The 25,539-nt window shown below is 34.3% G+C and overlaps 1 protein-coding gene across 6 annotated transcripts in view; it reads left to right on the top strand.

The window, feature by feature from the left end:
- LOC111057816 (sodium-dependent nutrient amino acid transporter 1) overlaps window positions 1-25,539 on the top strand; it is a 164,143-nt gene that overhangs the window by 116,719 nt on the left and 21,885 nt on the right. For 5 of the 6 annotated variants that reach the window (XM_039429928.1, XM_039429925.1, XM_039429926.1 and 2 more), the window contains 3 exons: window positions 20,684-20,798; window positions 21,975-22,106; window positions 22,913-23,052. In XM_039429928.1, the coding sequence (XP_039285862.1) occupies window positions 20,684-20,798; window positions 21,975-22,106; window positions 22,913-23,052 (387 nt within the window). Of the gene's footprint in view, window positions 1-6,831; window positions 7,756-20,683; window positions 20,799-21,974; window positions 22,107-22,912; window positions 23,053-25,539 lie in introns of those variants that run through there. The other variant, XM_039429931.1, reaches the window with a different exon arrangement.

Below are 25,539 nucleotides of genomic sequence, written 5' to 3'. Positions count from 1 at the left end.
GTTACGTTTCTTCACAGGTGTTGTTTACTATTTTATTGAGCATTTATAAATGCAGAGGATGAATTAATCAGATTAAGGATAGTTGATGAAAACAGAGAGGATTTGAAATTAATTCAAAGGCCAATCAATTGATAATGGGAAAAAAGCAATAGATATGTTATCCCTGAAGGCTTCAAATAGCTACAAATATTATCGACAATAAGAGAATAGAGTTGCTAGATGAAAAATTTATGAACTCACTACACAAGAGGTTGGTCTAGGCTCTAGGTGTACAGTACCTTACTGCAATATAAATAAAAGCCTACTCTTGTGTAGAATTCAAGAGTAGATCTGTATAACTCCTCAGTATATGATTTTCTAATTGAATGGATTTTTGGGTTGGAAATAAAAGACTGATAAATGGTTTGAAAATATTTTAGAACTAAGCAAGGAAATGTGATCATTCTCAAACATAAGAAAAATGTGAATATTATGGGTTCGATTTGCATTCTATCTGGTATTTCTTGAATCATCCCTCGCCACTTGTCTCATCACTAACATGCCAATGATTAATTTATCTGGGATATCACAGGAAAAAAATGAAACTAGAAGTTCATGACTTAGTGGATGCAATACATATCTGCTCTCAGATTAGATCTTTTCTCTCCATGAAATACGGCAGAATACATTTACTCACCGAAATAGCAATACCATATTAGTACTAGATCATGCTCATTAGCAGGATAATTCTAGTCCAATTTAATCCAGATTCTAATCAAGGTCGCATTATTTATTGCAATGTGGGCCATTTCAAGTTTAAACCTCCACCCGATCCGAATTCGTTTTAAACTTGGATGCAGCCCATATACGAAGATACAAGTTGGTACTGACATCAATCAATTGAATGACTTGAACACTTGAATGAATGACTTATAGTGACTGACAAGTACCGGTAATGACTGAAAGGATTTGAAATTTCTGATCCTCTAGTTGTAGAATTCAAAAAGAGCCACAAGTCATACGAGAATGATAAGCTGTTTGATAGTTCAATCTAACTGTTTCAACTTCAAATTTGTGAAAAGTTGCTGAATTTCCACAACTCATGCCGATTCAAACTGATTCGAGTGAGTTACAATGTTAATACATAGAGTAATGTTAAGGTAGAGTAGGAGTTAGGCTAATATAGAATATATTTCCAAATATGAGGCTCCAGACCGGCATCCTTCTCTCTTTAATTCTTCAATTTCAATGTTTATTATCTCTCTCATTCTACACCTTCTTTACTTCTTCTTCTGGACATTTTTCTTTTCCTTCCATTTCTTCCTGTATTAATGGGAGAGATAATAAACTCAGCAACAGCTTGAGTTGCTAAAGAATTTTTACCTGAATTCATATTTTTCTTTTTCACATTAGCCAACTGCCTTCCAAATGATACCTTCGTTTTCTTCTCTTCCTCTTATGTTATCTTTCACTTTGTTCAAATTTCTTACTCTCTTCCAGTATCTTCCTAAATAGGCTATTCCTGTTTCTACCTCGTTTCTCCACTCTTCTTCAAATTTGACTTTTCACTCCTTATTCAAATCTCACCTTATCTTCATTTCCCCTTACCTATTCTATTCCTTCCCTTTTACTCCCATCTCTCTCCACCTTTTACATCAGAACTTCCCTCTACTCGAGATCTACTCTTCTAAACCATTCTACCTCTCTCCGTCTCTTCGCAAAGTTTTCAGGTTAGTTTTTCGCGCCACTGCCCAACCAGAACATCGAAACTGCAGTGTGAGGTACCTATCAGGCTGATAAATGCCTTTGTGAGTCTCACTTCATGCTTTCAGCATTAACTGAATGGAAAGCATTGATTTTATTCATAAACAATTCTGACACTTCAAAGTGAATCTTACTATGGTTGGATAAGTGCTTCAAACAGTCAGCATCGGAAGAATGTGAAACTCTGTTGTAATTCCATAAGGAATGCTGAAAGTTTCAAGTGAATCTTGTAGTTAGAGAGATAGGAAGAATATAATGAACAGTGCTTTATTCGCGTCTGCACCAATTTCCCGGCGCACTTTATTGTTTCACTCCGTGTGGAACTGACGTTTCCTCGTAGGAAGCTGATTATTAAATTGAAGAAAATTGAATTTTTATTGTTTCATCCATCTCTAATTGGAACAAAATGACAATTTTTGGTGTTATTGAATTTTTATTGTTCCATTCATCTCTAATTGAAATGAAATGACATTTTTTGGTCTCAGCTCTTGATCATCATTAATGCAATAGGGATGATATGACGTTAATTTCTCAGACATGGAGAGAGCTTTTGATTATTTTCGTAGTTTTGAGCTGGTTTCTATAGGAAATGAAAACTTAATAGGAGAAAATGAAATTCTTCAAACGGAAAGCATGATATTAGACTGACAGAGAAATGGAATTTCATCGTAATTCATCTTTCTTTTTATTGGGATTCGACAATAAATTCTTCTGATTAGAAAGAGCTCCTAATAATTCTTTAATGAATCCTCTAATCAGGATCATATTCAAATTAAGCCAATATCCCAAATTTTCCCGTTTCCTTTGACTAAATAGTCATTTCTTTTGAACTAGATCTCCGCATATCAGTATCAGAGTCCGTGTGCGGCTCAGTGACAATTTTCTTTACATTAGTTCTTATGTGAGTCCCCACACAGCCCGGCAGAGCAAGTATGATAAGTCACGTAAGAATTCATGGGAAGAATATTTTCACTGAACCGGACAAGTACACTGATAGTCTACTATATGTGATAGTCGCGCTTAATTCGTCTTGGGTCACAGTGATGTAGTTCTGATGCAATGTAGTAATAATAAATAAGCATTGAAAAGAGCTTGTTTGGCATGGAAAAGAGGTTTCGTCCAAGGAAAGGGTGCATATAAAGTATTGAAAGTTTAACAAGTGGATCCGAAGAGAAATTGAAATTGAAGTTCTGAACTTCTGTAACTCACAGAATATTGCGGATCCATGTTGTTTTCTTTTCTTACTTTATTAAGTTTTAATGAACGTTCTTCAGCATTTCCAATTCTGCAGAATCATTCAATATAGAAAATTTACATATATTGGATGTATTGGACATATCTGTTCCATTTACAATACAGAGTGGGTGAAAAGTCCGAGAACGGCTTAATATCTCATACACAAAGGTAATTTGACTGTGGGTGTGATTGGGTATCCTACTCAAATTGAAAATACTACGTTAGTATTACTTAAAAAATCTGGTCCGCCATCTTGGATCCGCCATATTGAATGCAACTTAATTTTTTCAAATAGGAAGGTGGTCATGCGATACATGATTTCAATACGGAATTTCAAGAAAAAGAGAAAGGCGAAAACCGCATATCGATATCTTGTACCGTTTCGAAGATATTCACATTATTAATCAATACTATTCAAAGCAGAAAGGAGAGAAAAAAGTCTGAGAACGGCTTAGTATCTCATAAAAAAATGTGATTCCAAGGTGTGAGTGATTGAGAATACTACTCAAATTGAAAATACTACTCTACTATGACTACAAATCTGGTCCGCCATCTTAAATCCGCCGTTTTGAATGTAACTTTACTTTTCAAATGGGAAGGTGAACACGCGATACATGATTTCCATATGGAATTTCAAGAAAAAATGAATGGTGTAAACCGCACATCGATATCTCAAACCGTTTAGAAGATATTCATATTATTTATCAATACCACTTATGTATTTCATTTCTGATTTGCATGGTATTGATTAATAATGTGGATATCTTCTAAACGGTTTGAGATATCGATGTGCGGTTTTCACCATTCATTTTTTCTTAACATTCCGTATCGAAATCATGTACCATATGACCACCTTCGTATTTGTAAAAATGAAGTTTCATTCAATATGGCGGATCCAAGATGGCGGACCAGATTTTGTATGTTATAGTAAAGAAGTTTTTTCAATTTGAGTAGGATCCCCATCCACACCCACTGTCAAATTACATTTGCGTATGAGATATTAAGCCGTTCTCGGTCTTTTCACCAACTCTGTATAATACAAATAAAACGTTCATCATTCATGTAATTTGATCTTATTACTTCACAAAACGCAATAATTGATATTATCCTATTAATAAAAACAATATAAAAATCTTGTAGTACCCTTTCTTTTTAAAAAAGTTGAATCAACTTGAAAATGACCTAAGTTACGGTCGAAACTAGTTGTTGAACTATTTTAAAGTTCTTAAAAAAAAAGAGTACTACAAAATTTGTATATTGTTTTTATTAATTTGTTAAAAAGTAGCCTATGTGAGTGAAGTGTTTTTTTTATATTTAGTTTAATATATGTTTTATATAATAAAACAAAATAAAACTTGTAGCACCCTTTATTTATTAAAAAACTTGAAATAGTTGAACAACTAGTTTCGGTTCTAAAACCATCTTCAGGTTTTAAAAGGTTTAGAACCTGAAGATGGTTTTAGAACCGAAATTAGTTGTTCAACTATTTTAAGTTTTTCAATAAATAAAGGGTGCTACAAGTTTTATTTTGTTTTATTAATTTAAAAGCAGCCCATTTCAATAAGTGTTTTATGTTTTATATAACCCTATAACCCTCACTCTCATTTGTATGGATTACAATCATTCAGTTTCAGTTTCAAACCACCTATAATTATCATTTCCGGTGTTCAATTTAGAATGTCATCATTCAAGTCAAGATGCCATTCAAGATATGATCTTCACTTTTTCTACAAAAAATCTCACATATGAACGCGATGGAATTAGAAAGTATTATTTTACCATTACTGGAAAGCAGATCCTAGTTAGCTGTCTCCGCCAACATCATTAAAACATGACTCCTAAATTCCGATGACACACAAACCAGAGTATTAACTGTAATTAAACGAAACGCACTTCTCGAATAAGTGACACAGACTGACTGAAATTACTCAAAACGGAATGAATTCCGTTCATTTGCACGGCGAAAGTTTTCCTGTCATTCACCTTCTCTATTTCTTCACCTTCTTCTTTATTTGCTATACAAATTCTCAGTTCTCTCATATCAGTTCGATGAATTAACAATGATGAGAGATCTTTTCCTGATAGGTAAGCCTACTAGTAGTTCTGTGAACAGTAGACCTCACGCAGTATTCTCATCCACAAGTACCTGATTGAAACTATAGACCTTATGGAAATACAGCAATAGACTGGCTTCTCCACACATCTGTGTAATCACTTGTCAGCTGATTTATGATGAATAATTCTATAGTCTGATTTTTACTCTAATATTGGCGTATGAAGGAGGCTCCTTTTTCCTTTTATATTATCCTTGAAATGCAAAATTTCCAAAAACCTTGTATATACGTCGACGCGCAATTAAAAAAGGAACATACCTGTCAAATTTCATGAAAATCTATCACCGCGTTTCGCCGTAAATGCGCAACATAACACATTTAAACATTGAGAAATGCCAAACCGTCGACTTGAATCTTAGACCTCACTTGCTCGGTCAATGATACTGTAGATGGTATTGAAATTCCAGTTTATGATCAAATGAAATAATTAATAACTTACTTTTGAATGATTTAAATCGACTTTAAAATGATTTTATCATCATAATCTTCTCTTCAAAGATTAGGTTTATTAATTAACCAGGTCCGGTACCCATCTCTTCCTCATATGTCCTACATCATTTTTTCTGTATGTTTACAGCTTTGAAACTCAAGTAGCATTCTGGATGATTTTATTTCTTTGTTGTGGTTAAGACACTGTGTTACTAGTAACACAGATTAGATTAGATAGTGTCTGAACTAGTAACACATTGTCTGAACCACAACAAAGTTATTATATAGTGTTTCGTCATGGAAAGCAATATCGATTTTATTTCCTTATCTATTACACTATTATTCATTTCATTATTAGATTTTATTTTATTTAGATTAGATAGTTTAATATAGCTAACACACTCGTTGATATAGGAAATTTTGCCCTGAATCATCTAGGGAACATATCATAATATAATTCATTCGAAATTGAATATTTTCCATAATCAATCAAGAATTAATATCCCAGGAATCAATTTCGTTTTTTCTTTCGGAACCCAAATGTTCAAATTGTAGAATATCCATGGTCGAAGAAGTCTCTATTCACAACGGTCCTATACCTCAGATACTAGATAATTCTGTTCAATTCGTCAAATTATATGTTAGTTGATCAACATTAATATTATTTTAGATACATCAGAATGACATGAGTAACAGCTATCCACTTATGAAGGCCGTGGTGACAGAAAATTGACAACTCTTTAGTTCTTTCAACTCTAATCATTCTCACTATCATTATAACGAGAATCTCTCCATAGTCAATGACAAATCCAATTCCAGAAAAGGGTTAAACCTTATTATTTATGGGTGAGCAGTTCTTCCAGCACTCCAATAGGCCTACTCCAGCCATTTCCCATCGATTACAAATATTCTTCCAGGAGTATTAAATTCTATTTATAGTATTGTAGTATATGCCCAATGCTCTAAGGAATTGAAACTACCACCTATGAAATAATTTACTAAGATAAAGATCTCTAGTTGATAACGATCCCAATTCCGAAACATGCAAGACATTCCAAAAAAATCCATTAGACCTAATTAAGAAACGCTAAATTCCCCAAATATTCCCCAACATGCAATTAGACGCAACAATGCCGGGTATTAATTATTACTTGAGAAGTATAAAAACGGACCATCGTCTGTTCTGTTCACAATGGAGCCTAATAAGCCTTTCCACTGATAAGGGGCTCACACGCACGCGCTGGCACATGCGCGAGCCCTTCAAACTCAGTTTCGTTGCTGGCTTGGAAAATTCAGTCTGCAGTTTGATAGCAAACATGTTGCTAGTCTGGAAATGGGGTCAGTTAAGTTTCCCGATCGAGTTTTCCTCGAGTGCGCACCGAGTTGCTCCAAAACTGACTGTTTCGGAGAAAAAGGTGGTTGCTAAAAGATTAGTGGTTCAGTAAAAGGTTTTTCGATGCATTAGTGGATTATTTTCACTTAATACTAGAGTTTTAGCTCGAGTTTTCCTCAAGTGCGTTTCAAGAACCTCAAAATCCGTCAATTTCGGTGAAGAAAATGTATTTCTAATGGTGCGTAGGTAGGTGATTACTGGAGTGTCTTGAATAATCTCAAAGTGGAAACTCAGCTTCTCTAGTTTCCTTCAACTGCGTTTAGAGTTACCGGTACTTAAAGTCCGCCGACTTTTGCAAAGACCATGCTTTTCCATTAATGGAACTAAACTCAATTTTCAATAAACTTAGACTTGAATCTCGTTCAATGTATTATCTTAATAAAACTTGAACTAAAATCTCAGAGAGTTTTCCTCAAGTGTGTTTGTGTTACATCAAGTGTGATTCGACGTTTCTTTCATCAAAAATTGTTTACCAATAGATGTTAAATTAGTGGAGTATCTTGAATAAACTCGGAGTGAAAACTCAAGTTCTGAATTTCCCTTGATAAGTTTCTCTTATGAGTGCAGTCTATGTTACATCAAATCCAACGAATATGTGAGGCCTCTTGAATAAATCTGAAGTGAAAGATCAAGTCCTTCTCTAGTGCAGTGTATGTGTGACTTCAAATTCTACATTTTTGACACTGACAATGCTTTTAAGAAAGATTGTAGATTAGTGAATCTTGAAAGAACGTGAGCGGAAAAAGTGGATTCTATTTTCTTTCAATTCCGACGGTTTTAGATTAATCGAAATGGTTTTCACATAGATTGTAGACAATTGAATTACCTCCAATAATCATGGTGAGTTTGATAATTACAATTACTTGAAGTGAAGACAAAGTTTATGCATGAATGAACAAATCTCAATAAAATCCACTAGCATCGTTTATAGTAAGAATGTTAATGGAAACGTTTCAAAGAAGCAGGTACATTCTGATCCATGAGTAGAAGACCCATAACTGTAGAATCATTGTAATTACTCAAAGTGAAGACAAAGTTTATGCATGAATAAATAAACCTCAATAAACCCTACTAGCTCTATAGTAAGAATTATGATGGAAAAGTTTTAAAGACTCTCTGATCCATTTGTAAGAGTTATCAAGCTTCCACTTGGAAGACTTATCAATAAGACTTATCAAGCTTCCACTTGGAAGCTGATAAGTTTCCTCAAGCAGTCATCCATCAAACTGAAGTACCAGGCTCACGCCACTCATCTCATTTGAGGAAAATTTTCATTTTCATATTTGTTAATTTCTGATCAACTTAATTTCAAATCCATATCCATATCCATCCCCTCTATCCAATCCATATCCTCTACTCATCAATCAATCATCTATTCATTGAAAACTGTATTTGAGTTAATTCAATCATGATGAGGTGACGTAAAACGGAATTTAATACTAACTTGGATTGGCTAACAATTTATTTTGTATTATCGTAGAGAAACAATAGCGTAAGTAGATATCCCATGATATAGGGAATTTATGTCGTAACTTTTACTGTTATCTCAAGCCGATTACTGTCGATTATTGTTAATTTTTACTGTTTTGTTGGGGTGAGAGTGTAGGAAAGGCATAATTTGAGAGACTATCCGCGTCACACAGCTGCATGAGAAAGAACTACGTGAACTATCGGCTTGGGATAACAGTAAGAGTTGTGACATAAACGCCCTATACCATGGGATATCTACTTACGCTATTGTTTCTCTACGATAATACAAAATAAATTGTTAGCCAATGTACTTTATTCATGGTAAACGCCCTATACCATGGGATATCAACTTACGCTATCGTTTCTCTATGGTATTATTCCATTGACTTCAATTCGGGAATTCCCCCTATGTGGTTAAGTTTGTAGAGTAATATTGATGTTGTGGAACTCTTCCATAATGGAGTAAAACAAGTGAAAAATCATGCGCGAATTGCATCATAATATTATAGCTATTATCTACTTCGAAATACTATACTTGAGCTATATTGATGTCAGAAATGAACATCTTTCTCAGTTACATGCAATTACGGGTGAGATAACAAATATTGTGTAATAGATATTTTAATGCACTCAGTACAACAGAAGAGAGCAAGAGACTAGCTCAAATAATGAGCTTCTTGGAAACGGGGACGTTCGCACAGGGTAAACTAGAGAGAGTATTATGATACTAATATCAAATATCACTCATCAGAATACCTGTACCAGACAATTACATTGTTACAAGAGCTTTAATTAATTGTGGAAGGGAGCTTCTGATCAACAGTGAAACCGGAGATCAGTTTGTAAATCAGCTTGTTAACTGGAGATTTCCACTAGTTTGTTTGGGACCAAAGACCTTAAAGATGCATAGACTCACATGCAGCGCTAGGCTAGTGTCGTACTTGGAATTGAAATCGGCCATTGAGGGGGCAACCTATAAGATTATCACATACCATCAAACCAATGCCTTTGTAATCTATAATATTACAAATATATTATGTATATCTCGTGCTAAAATACCCCAATGGCGGCCTTCAATTTCAAGTAAGAGCTATCAATGAGAAGGCATAGGCATTGTGGGTCTACATCTCTTTAATGTCTTTGTTTGGGACTTATTTCATGGTAATTATTCAAAGAAGTCTTATCGGGGGTCTATTCAATGAATTAGGATGAACTCAAAGTCTTCCTTTAATTTGCTAAGTCTTCAAGCTTGAACTACGAAGTGAATGAAAGTAGATATAAATAGATAAAAACAAATATATAGAAGGATGGAACAGCCATGTGAATAATTTGTCCCAAAAACCATTTCCGGATGTCAATCCATACCGAAAAGAAAAATTAATACTGTACTTAAAATAAATCAATTTCGACTAATTTTCTATCGAAAGCTCTCCATCGTTACAAATTATCAACATCAATCCAATAATGTTTTTAAATCTTGACAATTACATAAATCGATATTATTATAGAGTTTCCCTCTTATACAGTAATTTAACTTCAACTTTCTATAATTTCTTGCTTATTATGGTTACCTCCCATAATTGATTTATCATTTTATCGTTTTTCGAAGCGGTTTATGTGAATTTTTCATTCTATCATGAAACATACCGTAATAATAATACTGGTATTAACTTGATAATTTTTGCTAGTAAAGTCAACAATTTTTAGAATCGATTGGTTTTACTTTCTGTTGTTGATAGTGATTGTTTGAAAGTGCAGAAATCGATAAACTATTGGATAACTCAAGAGATGTTCACTAAAAATTGACGATCTCCACTAATTTCCCTGTTCATTTTTGTAAAAATATATTTATCTTTTAAATGAAAAATAAAATGACAATATTCTTTATGAAACAAACGGAGCTAGGACCTATAAAACATCTCTATAACACTCAACTTTGCATCTATGGAGAGTATTATAATTTTTTACTATAGAGAAATTATTCAACTTGTGCTCCGCAAGGGTCTTTTTTGAAACTTGACGAATTGAAAACTTGACGTAATAAAATCTTGAAGAATAGAGAATAGGCCTATAACCATCCTCAGTTAATTAAGAATCTATATGCAAATTTCAAATTAATCAGTCCAGTAGTTCAGACGTGATGATGCGTCAAACATAATTTTCCCATCCCGTACGTGTATAAGCCAGTTCTTTACATTATTATAGATATATTTAAAAAGTACAAAATTTTTGGGGGCCCTAGCTCCCTTAGGGGGGCAAATTTTTGAAAATCCTTTCTTAGTGGATGTCTTGAGGCTACCATAGACAAGTGTGCAAAATTTGAAGTTTTTAGGCTCCGTAGTTTGGACTGTGGTGTGATTTCAGTCTGTCGGGACTGACTACTATTATAGTATACAATAGATAGACTACTATTGAGTTATGGTACAATGTTATGTGGTTATGACAGTCCAAGTACAGTGAGATAAAATTCATAGAGTTTGAAGTAGAACTACAACATTTTGATATTCACTAAAATTCAATTGTGAGAATACAAATAGATATTATTATCCCTAGCCATGATCTTGAGCGAGTCTTTTTTTGCGGAAGTAAATATAATTATGCAAAATGATATAACCTTGCAACAAAATTTTGTCCGGTCGAATTTCCATGTTTTTTGCAACAATTGTACATCAGAGTTGGCTGGTTGAAACGAAATTACTGTAATGATAGTGCAATTATCCTAGAAGAAGCATCAGATGCTGCATAATGATGCTGGTACCTCGTGGCTTGTGCAAGATCATATTCTTTTGTGCGATTTTTCAATGTCAGATTTGATGACTCGCTGATCAGTGTTTTAGAACAAATGTAGCTATCGGAATAGGGAGATGATACTAGAATTGATTAGTAATCATCCAATGCAATGCAAATTTGTAGAAAAAAATATTTTTCAAGATATTCTATGAAGATTTCTGAGATAGGCTAATGGATAAACATATGAATATGAGTTGTTGAAGGTAGACTTTAGGAAAGCCAAGGCAATTAGAAGATACAACTAGGATTGAAAATATATTATTTGATTCAATTGAAATTTTCGTTGTGAATTAGTATTTCAATATTCACTACGAATGAAGTAGATAAATGAATGAATTAGAATCGGGAAATGAATTCAATAGTTACACAGGAGATGAAATGACAAGAGCCAAACAGCAGAAATCTTGAAGATGGTATTAAAATTTACGAGACAACTCGATAAATTGAGGCTGATAAATCAATAAATGGAATAAATTTTGACAAGATGATACAACCAGAATTAAAAAATAGTATAATTTATGCAATTAAAGTTTTCAGAATGAGTAATATCATTATTGAATGGGGAGAATCATTCCACCTAATAAACATACAGGATAAAGCTATTTTAATAACTAAATACATATTTTAATAACTATGATAACAAAACTAAATTTTGGTTATCATGGCGAGTCTGTTGCTTAAGCCGCCATTTTGTGACACCGTTAAGTGGGAGGAGACTGTCTAGCTGAGCCAATGGTAGGCGTTCATGCCCTTGACCAATAGCAGTACTCGCCTACTAGTATAAATTCTGCTGCTCTTGTATTTAGTTTTAGTTTCTCAGAGATTGACAATGGTGTAATAACCAGTTTCGGAGTGTCAATCTCTGAGAAACTAAAACTAAATACAAGAGCAGCAGAATTAATATCTATCTTTCTATCTATCAATAAATCTGTGGTTTTTGACTATTTCTTAGTATTATTATTTAATATGAATAATTATCACAATATCAACTTCTCAACTACACAAAACGTATAAAACTATCAAAACTCACAAAGAAGTTGAAACGGATCACCGTAATCTATATTGTAGTAAAGGAAAGAACTAGCTTATACACGTACGGGATAGGGAATTCACGAATGACGCATCATCAAGTTTGAACTACTCAACTGAAGAACTTGAAATTTTGCATATAGATTCTTAATTCACCGAGGATGGTTATAGACCTATTTTAAATTCTTCAAGATCTCAGTATGTCAAGTTTTTAGTTTGCCAAGTTTTAAATTAGACGTTTGCGGAGCACGGGTTACCTGTTAGTATTAAATAATTTCCATCTTCTACCAACCATCCCAAATTTGTGAATAATGAGAAGAAACGAGAACAAAATTATTTCTGCTTTCAACTCAAAATGTTCTGAATTGATATTAAGTGATCAACATTTCCAATTAAAAAGTGAAAATCCACTCTATAATAATAGAATAATTTCCATTAAAAATATGCCGATTTCAAGGAATCAACGAATGAATTAGAATCAAATGATGTATTATTCACATTATTACAATATCAATAAATATCTATCGATGGGCTGAATATCAATTCTCAATAAATGTTCACTATCAACTTTTCGAAACAACGGTCGAAAAACAATACTCCCCCTCCAATTAGTAGAAGATCAAATAACGTTTTATTGACGTTCTTCCAAAAAAACGATCCAATAAAAATATTCCGAACAGAAGGTGATTTCCGGGAAAATCCGTTCAGAAAACATCGAAAATATCCCTGGATGGAATTAGAGCTATTGTGAGAATCACTTACAACTGTCAGCATTGGTAGGATTGGAATCATCAATGATATCTATGAGGAATGCTGACAATTTGGAATGAATCTCACCATAGCATGAAAATAATGAACGCTAGCTAGCTATTGTTTGCGTTTGAGAGATTGGAATGAAATTGCCATTTTCCTCAAAAGAATATAGCGGTATCTGGATATGAACAGGAGTCTACTTCATGTCCGGTACTCGTTAATTTCAAATCAGAATAATTCTGAATTGAAATTCTTTTCTTTTGGCTCAGTCAGGTAGATAATTCGCCTTAGAGAACTGTAGGCTACTCATCGCTCATGCAGTATCTTTTTTATAAGATCATTGACACGTCTTTCCTCCATTTATATTCTACCCCCTCTATCTTCTACCTCTTCTATCTATCATCTATCTTCCATCCTCATTTATCTTCTATCCAACTATCATCTTTCTATCTCTCATTCATTCATCTTCTTAGTATAATTTTGTACTAAAACCATCTCAACATTATTCACAGAAGAAACCTTTTCCAATTTTAGCACGATAGATACGCAGTCTTCTTCTTTTTCTTCTTCTGGTGCCTATCCGTTAACGAATGTTGGCAATAATTCTAATTGAAGCTCAGAGCTCTCAATAATATTTTATTGATTGCCTTTTTTTAGGGCTACTTTTAATATGAATAATAAAGGGTAAATATAAATATTTAAAACGGTACTGAGATTTATATTTTTATTCTATTTATATTCTATTGGTTATTATTGGATAATAGTCAGAATTTTAATTGAGATTGATTTGTCAATTGGTTAATGAGTTAAGTATCAATTACTCATCAATAATCTACCTGAAACATGTTAAGATGATTCTATGACCAAAAGGGTGCATTCCCACTGAACATGTGAACTTGAAAACAACAATTCCAATGAAGAAAATGGAAAAGTGATACAAAAAGCTGGATGAATGTATATGGAACTATCTGTGTTTCAATTCTTCATTTCAAACTTGAAAACACAATAAAAATGTATTTGAATACGTTGGATACACTTCCACAAACATTACCGTATTGATCGAAGTTTTATCACGCAAGATAATATATGAATCATTAAAACTTGTTTGCTCTAGTGTAATCATTCTAGATTCCATAGATAAGAAATAGACAAACATGTTTGATTTACTTCTTGGACTCGCCAAACAATCTCGTAGAAGCAATTAAATCAGATCCTGCGCATTTAATTGGAGGCATCAAAATCCGTTATAAAACGCTCATATTCATTAAATATACAAATCTACTTTTCCAAATCCTTTATTTTTATTGTAACCAATCATCATCATCACCACAGTAACCAATGATCAGAAGTCTTTTATTTTTCAAGGCGTATTCGTATTCAAATGTTGCATGCTACAGAACACATTTTTCCAAAAGCAGGTGAAGCGTTAAGCTGCGTACAGATATACGCGCCTCCAACCCGCTCCGCCCTCGTTCCTCCATCGCTCCGCAGTCGCTCCGCCCCCGCTCTGCAGTCGCACCGATCATGAACGTTACGGGAGATGTTAGCTCTTCTCGCGTTCCACTCTTGCTCCCCGGTCGATCATCAATCGATCTGCTCGAGTGAAGTTCGGTTGCGGAGCAGAGCGAAAGTCTGTACGCACCTTAAGACTTCAATAATTTCTTGCCTATTATAAGAACAATTAATTATTGCTGATCCCTATTTTGTGGAGCCACTCAGGTTTTCTCTAAAACTATTCATTTCCCTCCATTTCCGTACCAATTTTTCATCTTCCTTCCAACACAGTATCTTCTCGTGGCAAATTTTCCGCCCTACAAAGTATCGTCTCAGTTCAGCTTCTCCAAGACAAAACGTCACAAGAAGCTAGTTTCATAATTTATAAATTGAAACAGGCACGGGCAAAAACTGAGTGACATTATTATTGGGTTGAGTTGGGTTTTGCCTGGGGACAAGCCAACTAATTGGGTTGGCGTGCCTGTGGGACTCGGCTCAAACCCTTCAACACTGATGCGCCACTGACGCGCTACTGAGAGGAGGAGGAGGAGTAGGAGGAGGAGGTGGAGGTGGAGATGGAGGAGTAGGTGAACCAGGTGGAGGTGGACCAGGAAGAGGTAGATGAGAGGATGAGGAGGAGAAGAAGAGGTGATGAAGGGGGAGGAGGAGTAGGAGGTTGATGGTGAAGGAGGAGGAGGAAGAAGGGTGAGGAGATGCTGTCTAACCCAATTCTAGAACCGGTGGTCCAGAAAATTGACACGAAACGATGTTAACGAAGCAGAAGTCCAGAGACACATTTCAATTTCTACCTTTTTTCTTCCCTCATTCCACCCTTTCGCTTTCACTCATTTTCTCTCTCTCTCTCTCTCTCTCTCTCTTTTCATCAAATCTCACTCTTCCTCTAAATTCGGTTGTAGGCTATCTACTCTCTGTATGCTCTTCATTTCCTAAAACCTTGTTACCTCTTAATAATTGATATCTGCCCTTCTGGAGACAAATTTCAATTTTCAAGTATTTTTCTTCATTCATTCCAAACTTTACCTGCAAACTAGTGGTCCTTCAACATTTATCAAGAAAATGCCAATTCTTTCTTTGTTCCCTTGAATTTTGTTGGAGATTCTCTCTTTCTCTCTCTATCTAATTCCAACTTTTTTCTCCCTATTACTCACTCTTTACTCTCTTTCTTTCACTTTTTCTCTATTACTCTATTTCTCACTCACTCTCTCTCTCTCTTCTCTCTCTCTCTCTCTCACTCTCATGGGGTTCTAGTTGAATTATTGAAATTAACGCTTTGGTAGAGAGTTAGTGGGAAGGATATTTTGAATTTTCTTTCCAAAGAATGGACAATGATATATATGTCCAAAGCTCCACCAATTTATGTAGATGCATAACAATATTATCCATAGCTATTACCAATTGCTTTTTTCATATCATATGCAGTTCAAAAATCATTTTCTCAGTCTATATTATGTAAATTCATCTATAATTTTGCTGTATTGTAAGCTATTGTATATAAGTGTAAAAGCCAGTATATATTGTAATCTACATAAATAAAGTACTCAATCAATCTCTCTATCTATCTATCTTTGAGGGTTGTAAGAGAGGGCCGGCTGCACCCAAACTCCACCCTCCTAGGCTTAAAATAGTGTCAGAAATTCAATTCATTATAATTCTGTCACTCCCTTTATTTCACTCTTTCCCCTCTCTCCTTCTTTCTCAACGGTATTCATTTATTTTCTTATTTCAACCTATTTCTTCTTATCGCTTTCCTCTACATTCATCAAAACAGTTCGTTCCCCCAAGCCTGCAATCATTTTCTCTCTGTATGTTCTACATCTCCAAATATTTCCTCACCCCTTTATTAATATACGTGTATGAGTTCTTCCTTCTTCACGGTTACATTCTCCTTTCAATGTTTCCATCTGTCTGACATATTTGTATTCTTCCTATTCTCCTCTTTTTCTTCTTCCATTTTCTCCTTTCATTGTTTCCATCCCATTTTTTATATTTTCCATTCAAATTTTCCTGATTACCCTCTCCTCCTTACTTCTTCCCTTTCCTTATTCTCTCCAGTCAACAGTTATCCCCTATCAACACCATCAATTGAGTCCTTTTATTCCTTCATGAAGTTATGATTCATCTTAATCTCATAGACACATTTTCATTTTCACTGACCAACTCATCTCCAACCTTTTTTGCTCCATTTTCCCCTTCTTTCTCTACATCTCATAGACACATTTTCATTTTCATCCTGTACCTTATTTCCATTCTTTTTCCTTCATTTCTCTTATTGTTTCCCTTCATCTCATGAAAACATTTTGATTTTCACCCTTCACCTCATTTCCATTCTTTTCCCTTCATTTCTCTTATTACTTCCCTTTATCTCATAGAAACATTTTCATTTTCATCCTCGACCCCATTCCATCCTCTTTCTTCCGTTTCCCTCTTTCTTTCTCTACATCACATAAGCACATTTTAATTTTCAATCTCCACCTCATCACCATCCTTTTCCATTCCTCCATTCTCCCCAATTCGTGCTCCCCACCAACATCATTCTATCCTCTTCGAATGTAAATATAGCAAACTACTCATGGAATCAAATCAACACTCCAAAGTGGACGAAATTGAATTTCAAGGACCATAGGTTGTTGACTCGAAAAGCTCAACATGTACCAAATCAAGATCCTGGAAATAGATGGAATGGTGTTTGAAAGGGTTTTAGCAATGTGAGAGACTCACAGATGAACCCATATCATGCGAATCACAGTTTCTAATACAGATCAAGAGGGTTTAAAGAGCAACATTCTCATGTAAACATTACCTTGCAAACGAAATCAAAACCTTAAAATACATGAAATGATGGAATGGTGTTTGAAAGGGATTTAGCAATGTGAGAGACTCACAGATGAAACCATATCATGCGAATCAAGTTTCTAATATAGATCAAGAGGGTTTAAAGAGAAACACTCTTGTAGCTCTCTTGTAAGCATTACCTTGCAAACGAAATCAAAACCTTGAAATGCATGAAATGCTGTTTGAAAAGGTTCAACTGTTTGCTGTGTCTGTGTTTGAATTAAGATTCATTTTAAACTGTCTGTCAGCATTCCCTATTACTATTATTGCTGCCCATTCAACGAATGCTGTCAGTTTGAAGTGGATCACTCTTTAGTCTGTCTATCAAATTCGTGTCAGGACACTTGAAATGTCACACACAACATGACGAATAACAGCTTGTAATGAATGAAGTGAGTTTGACGGTTTCAACAGTAACTGTCAGGCTGCTTACTTTTGTGATATGAAGGGCATTGAACCAAAAGATGACCTTAAATAGATGACTTTGGGGTTTGGATGTATTTAGAAACGGTAGATTCTGCAATTGGAACCTAAACATTGAAAAACAATTTTGGGGTGAATGTAATGGTTTTGAGAACTTGTAGCTCCTATCTCATCTGGATCACTCTTGTACCATTAAAACTCATCAGAACTTCAAACTATAGTGAGGTCCACGTTATAATGGCAGTTTTTGATTAGCAGTGGTATTGATATCCTTGTCTGTCATTCAACAAAGTGTATAGCGCTATCTCTTTCTCGCTTTGCTCTGTTGTCAAATCGTCTTTTAAAAATGTAGAATTAATAATTAATTAACAAAATATGTCATCTTGATTATGAAAATTCATTATGGAATTATTGAAAAATATTATTTCTTGCTTAAATAAAATATAATTGATTATTTTAAACGAGAATGAACCGTTAATATTACATCAATAAACCTGTATCAGCTACCTTATAGAAGGTATTGACAAGACAGAGGATCGGCAACGTTCTTCTCCTATCTTTCTCCACTGCCATTATAACGTGGACTTTACTATAGTTTAAAGTTCTGGAGAGTTTTAATGCTACAAGAGTGATCTAGATGAGATATTTATAGGGTTTCTTCACACTAAGATATGCTACGCTGAAATACTTCCTATCTCCTGATGAGATGATGATCCAAGCTGAGAATGTGAACGGGACAGATTCGTAGCTTGGATTTAACCATAGAGTGAAGATATTAAAGATTATTTGTCTCTGATTCAACATTGACAGATTCGTAGCTTATATTCAACCATAGAGTAAAAAAAAATATTCAAGATTATTTGTCTCCGATTTAACATTGGACGTACATAGGACGTATTTCAGGGTAGCGTAGCTAAGTGTGAAGAGACCCATAGAGTGCGAAAGTCTTCAGCAATCTATTTCTTATGATACTTCCTCCACTTTCAACGGAATAGTGTGATAGTAATTTCGAACCTATAGTTGAAAAGTGCTTAGCATTTTTAAAGCTGCGTTTACACAAAATTATTAGCAAAATGTTAATAACTTAATCCTCACAGATTCTATTAGATTGAACGGAACTTGACAAACACATATGTTCATCATGTGAATGATAAGTAATGTTCAATCTAATAGGATCTTCGAGGATTAAGTGATTAACATTTTGTTAATAACTTTGGTGTAAACACAGCTTAAGGCTCTAAAACTCTGTGTTTCATTTGTAAAGAACATGAAAGCTAATAGTTACAGTACGTCCAAATAGAAGAAACTCTTCAGAGGGAAGACACATAAATGATTATATCGAAAATTAAATTGAACCATATACGATTGAATCTTGAAATAGATAAGTGCTCTCGAAAGGGTAAAAGTAAAGTACATAAAACCAAATCAAACCCTACGAATAGAAGTTTAAAAAGGTCTCAGTAATATTGAATACGCGCAGACGATACGTGGAAGCAAATCAACGCAAATGTAATCACTTTTGAAAAGGTCACATTCCAGCTACTATGAAGAGATCCAATTCAGTCAGCATTCCTCATAAAACATATCAATGTTTCTCATTCAAACAATGCTGACAATTTGAAGTGGATCTCCCTGTAGCAAGAACCATGCAACCCTTCGAACTCCCTCAAATGAGATGAGCGTGTGAAATTGAAAAAGGGAAATCTACATCCTACATCTGTAGTGAGATTCTTTCTAAACTGTCAACATCCCTTATGAATAGCAACAACGTTCCCCATTCGAGCAATGCTGAAAATTCGAAATGAAACTCACTACAGAGTGAGAAAGGGACTGAAGAGTTGAATTTATAGAGTGAGATGGGGATGGAGCTGAATTAGATCAGTGGCGCAGATTCCACAGTAAACAGTGGATATAAAATGTTTTTCTTCAAGGTCATGATTAGGTACTTTCAGTATTATTTTCAAGGTCTGTGTGTCATGTTTATTTGCATTTCAAGTAATGGTCTAGTAGCATTTTGTTTGGTACTGTCGAATCAGTTTAAATTTATTTTAAACGGATCAGAAATTGAATCAATAATCATTGTGTATTGATGATTGAGAAGATTTGAAACACTTTGAATAAGATCGCGTTGGTGTGGCTGATATTTCAGATAGATACAGACAGGCTACTTAAGTGACCAGCAATATGTTGATAGAAAACCCTCATTTCAATAATAAATATGAAATCGTTCATCTCCTCCCAATATAGGTTTCCTACTGTTTGTATTTAATTCTTTACAGTAGGCGATGGATATACAATGCACAGTATTTGATATTCTTATCCCATCAATATTCAATCTCGATATCAATTTGACAACTTTTCTCTTATCCTGTAAAGAAGGTGTCCCCCAGAAATACTTCATCTGTCTTATCTATACAACATTAAACATTTACTACTGTTCTCTTGAATATTTACTACTTCTACTGTTATATTCGATAGAATTTACTTCCTCTCAATCTATTGTGGCTCCATCTCTTGTAATCATTTATATCTCTTGCTGTTAAAATCGCGATAGTATTTTAGATTGATTAATCTAAGATCTGTTGACTTTGGTAACCGACTATTATAACCAAGTAACTGACTTTGGTAACCGACTAAGTACATTGACTTAATGAAATATATTACTCAAATAAAGATGCTTCATAATATATTTGGCGTATCCAACCATTTATTTTCCAGTCATGCGTGCATTTATTTGACTATCTCAATCAAAATTTTTGTAATTATTCTACAAGTGGAAAAACTCGACTCAATCACTTGTTTGGTTCATAACAAAATATTAATTTCTCTCATCCATTACAATTTGACTGTACAGTAGTTATCAATTATTGAAATTATGGAAAGTCTCCACAATATTGATTTGAACTGAACGATTTGTATCGATTTTGAAATGTAATATTGTTGTTCTATTTTGCAGGTGCCATGGTGTCACTGTTTACCCAGTCTAGGAACTGTGATGGTGATCCTATCAGTCACAGCTAGTTTAGGAAATATAGTCAGGTTGCCAACCGTAGTCTTCCACAATGGAGGAGGTGAGTTAAATGTTTTACAAATTTAACTAATATTGAGAAAAATGTCAAAGTGAATTGTGCAAGTTGGGCAAAGATTTATATTTTTTACAAAGAAACACTGATTGGAAGAGAAAAACTAAGGATACTCCTTGTACTATTTCTCTCCCAAATTTAGATAACATTTAAGAAGTCCAAAATAGGGTTATGATTTCACTTTACTAAAATTTAGTCCATTTTCACTCAAAAACAACGAAAACTAAGATTTTTAAATTTTGACGGTTGAAAACAGAATAAAAAACAAAAATATCACACTCAAATCACCATTAATAGATAAATGGTTGAATTAGATAAATGGATTTATCTAATCCATTTGTCTCTAACCCTCTTTGTACTAGTTATAAAGAGGGTTATTTCACGTACTCGTTGAATCCGACTTCGAATCTCGACCGGGGCCAAAGTTTTTGCACAGCACAATCACATAGATACGGCCACCCATTCTTTCGGAGGAGAGATAAGCCATTGGTCTCGACTACCTAAAAAGTAGTCGTCATCACTCATCATCATCCCTCTCACACATTACCCACGCACAAGCCTAAGAGTTTATGTGGGCATCGCACTCTGTATTATTATTATTTATCATTATAACAAACTCCATCAATTCTAGATTCAATGGCGAACTGCGATTATTATTAATATTATTGATATTTTATAAACTAACTACTAAGAGTCTATTTTTAGAAACTTTTAGGTTTGAAAATTATCCACAACCTGAAGATGGTGACCCATCGGAAAGATCTCGTTGTCAAAGTACGAGCAACTGAGTCACTTATGAAAGAAAAAGTTTCGTAAAATAGACTGTTAGACGTTAATGTATAAAATATAAAGTCAATTATAATACATTTAAAAGATTAAATTCCACTTACAAATTAAAATATTAATTATTTTTCAAAATGCCAATACAATCATCCAATTCACTTTGGTATGTAAATAATTAGGCAGACGAAATAGAAGTTGTAACCCACTATCCAAACAGAGAATGATTGCTTTGTTGAACTCCAATATTATTTCATCAATAAATATAAATAAAATAGAACAATTCATGTGGACACTGATTGAAATTATCACAGTTACCAGTATTTCAAACTGTAATAAATGTGCTCTATTATTCCACTGAAATTATATTGGGTGTTTTTGCAGGTACATTCCTAGTAGTCTACACAATCCTTGCCATAGTCATCGGTATTCCTCTAGTCTTTTTAGAAGTTGTACTTGGTCAGTTCTGCCAGGAAGGAACGACTAAGCTATGGAGAGCTGTTCCACTACTAAAAGGTGAGTTTTCAACGACAGTTTGACAATTTTTTCAAACTCATAATACTACTAAATAATGTGACTCATTCATGTTATGAAGAGATATCAACACCACCTCAAATCACACAAATCAAATCAAATATTATTCAATTCATTGACAATGATTCGTATGTTCAAGTCATTGCCAACACAAGACATGTACTGTGTATGAATTTACAGATGAGCTTAAGAGAGAATTGTTGAATATATGTGCTTACTCATATTTGAATATGATTGTCACTTTAGTGGAAATTTCTACACTCATCACGAGATGCAGCTTACAGTATACAGCCTATTTTTATTGACAAATCTATAATTATAGCCTACTCCTTGTATAGATGGTCAGTGGACGCTACAAAATGGAATGAAATGAATTGTCAAAACTAGACAATACTAACATCATCAAGTAAAAATACTCAGTACGGTATTGATAATTACTTACTGCAATATGCAATATATTCTGACACTAAAAAAATGATGAATTGAACCAAAATGTTGCATCCTCATAACAGGATGTTATAACTTAAAGAAATGAATTGTCAACACTAGACAATACTTACATCATCAAGTAAAAATACTCAGTACGGTATTGAGAATTACTTACTGCAATATGCAATATATTTTGACACTAAAAAAATGATGAATTGAACCAAAATGTTGCATCCTCATAACAGGATGTTATAACTTAAAGACTCCTAGATCATTTCAATTCTACTTCATTTTCTGATTATTAATATTCAACGCTCCTCTTAATCAATCAATTTATGTTTTCCAATTATTTATTTCAGGGGTGGGCCTAGTGAAGGTGCTCACTTCATTCCTGATAGCCATTTACTACCCTGTGATAATGGCTATGTCACTATTCTATGCCATTTGGACAGGGAAAGGCCCGGTACCTTTCACAGAATGTGACTACCTCCCTCCGCGGGTAAGTTTTTCACATTAAACTACATATTCATCTTCAAAACTATAATCCTCCCTTCAAGTTTTCTTCCTTATTATCATATTATCTTGAATCGTTTTCCACACTCATGATTCGTTTTGAATATAAATTTTCTTGAAATTCTTTAATTTACCCTTGAATATTTTGCAATTTTCATACCATTTTCCTCTGTCAATTTCATCAAATATTTTTATTTTTCTCTCTATAATTTCCTAACTCACTGTTCAACTCATAATTCTACTCTTATTCTATTACAGTATCTTATTATGCTACTTTAATTCAGTAAGAGCACCAAAAAGATGAATGATAAACAGTAATCACGTAATTAATTATTCGGGAAAATATTGATCCACACAAAAACTGAAAATTTTATTTCCACATTTCTAAGAGCTTTAGATAGCTTACATATTCATTGTTCTCATTTTCCAGAAAATTGTATATACCGAGGTTATAAGAATATGGTTCCACTAGTGGTGAAAATACGGTCTTCTTCTTACAGCTCAATCGTTTGATTTGTTGGCAGCCTTCCATCTAAATCTGTCCATTGCTACTCTCTTCCATTGTACATAGCTCATAGCACCCAGATCCTTCGTCATTTGTCTTAAATACTGTAGCCGGGGTCTGCCACGACCCCTTTGTCCATCAACTGTACCTTCCAGAATACTTGACGTGAATGCGTCGTGTCTTATTATGTGTCCAATCCAAGAATGTCGTCTGGCCTTGAGAAAATTCAGAAACACAATAAAATTGACTGTAGAGGTTATAAAAATTTAGAAATTTTATGGTATTGTGCGTATCTGAATAGTAACTGAATAGAGAATCAAAAATGATATGAGTATGAACAATACCTACTATTACTTCAGGCAATACCTACTATTACTTCTATTTTTAATTTTTATTTATAATTACTATTATAAGTAATAGTAGGTATTGCTTCAGGCCCCACAACTAATTAATGACGTCATAACATGTAGATTGATTCTTCCTAGATCATAATAGTTTCTACTAGCTTATCAATGTAACTTTTGCTACTGTATCGATTTTTTATTAGAGCTTCAGTTGTGAGGCCTGAAGTGATAGCAGGTATTGGTATAAATGAAGCAGACAAAATAGCACAAATTGAAAAAGAGATTGATTAGTTTTTGAAGGGAATATTGGATAAATACGAGAACATTGTCAAATATTTGCGTTATTGTTGTAGGCAATGTAGTTTTTTCTACAACTGCGCGTAAAAAAAGAATAATTACATACTCAATTCTCCTCGTCAAACAGCTTATTTCTGAGGAGAATCTACTTTTTCGCTCGCTAACCATCCGCGCATGCGCAGTAGATTTACGCTCCCTTATCATTCGCGCATGCGCAGAAGAGTTTCTTTACACTCCCTAATCAGCTGATTGTGAGCAGCTCGCCAAAAAGTCAGATCTTAACCTAAAAAGTCGGTAATTGTAACACAGAATATACAGAATGGAAACTTGTAATCAATCGCCTATCTAACCAATGCTTTTTACATGACGCCAATACTAAACACGTCACGTGACCTTGGGAAGTTCCAATCCTGGTCTTCTGATTGGCTCGTGGCAGTGAATGAGATCAATTGATCCGGATCATTGAAGTGATCAATGATCAATTACAATGCGGCGCTTCCTAACAAGATGGCGGATTTTGGCGTCAGGATATAGCCAAGTTTCCGTACTGTATGTATACTGTGATTGTAACTCCGCCGATATAAGTAATTTAACAGGTTTGGGCAGTTGTAGAAAAAATAATGTTGTATGTAATTCGCGCGTAATGCTTCTTTATCGCTCTTGCAAAATTATCACGCTCCACTTTGCGTCGCGTGATAACTGTTTTGCGCGAGCGATAAAGTCGCGCATTACGCTCTTAATACATAAATAGCTATTTTTTGTTTATTATGTGTTGGTATGTATTTTTTGAGTTGTTAATTGATTGAGTATCAAAGTAACGAAATAGGAGAGAATGATACAAAATAGACCAATCTAGAAAACAGCTTTCAGAAATGAAAGGGAAACTGAACATTTGGCATAAGTATGTTTTTTATTAGAGTAAGATAGACACGGTGTTCAGGCTACAGGGCAGGGAATGAGAGAAAAAGAGAAACACTTGTGAGAGAAGAGAGATCGAAGAGTTATAGAAATGGAAGAACGTGAATTTTGAAGTGGCAACCGAGGCTACGCGCGTGGGAATCGGGATACGCAAAAATTCACGGAGATACACCGCTTTTCCGAACGTATTGGGAAATCTCTCGACGTTTGAGTGTTTGAATTGGCCTCCGGAGAGATGCTATAGCACTGAGCATTGCCAGTCATTGGTCCCTCTATGCCTAGCCATCCCACTTCAGAAATTTATTCAGCTCGAACCAAATACACATGTACTATACCTATTTATTCATTCAGCTCGAACGAGGTATACATCTACTATACCTATCTATCATGAGTAACGGTCCTATATTTA

This window comes from Nilaparvata lugens, chromosome 6, assembly GCF_014356525.2.
Source record: "Nilaparvata lugens isolate BPH chromosome 6, ASM1435652v1, whole genome shotgun sequence".
In the NCBI taxonomy this organism is placed as follows: Eukaryota; Metazoa; Arthropoda; class Insecta; order Hemiptera; family Delphacidae; genus Nilaparvata; species Nilaparvata lugens.
This window is presented reverse-complemented; position numbering and strand designations above follow the sequence as displayed.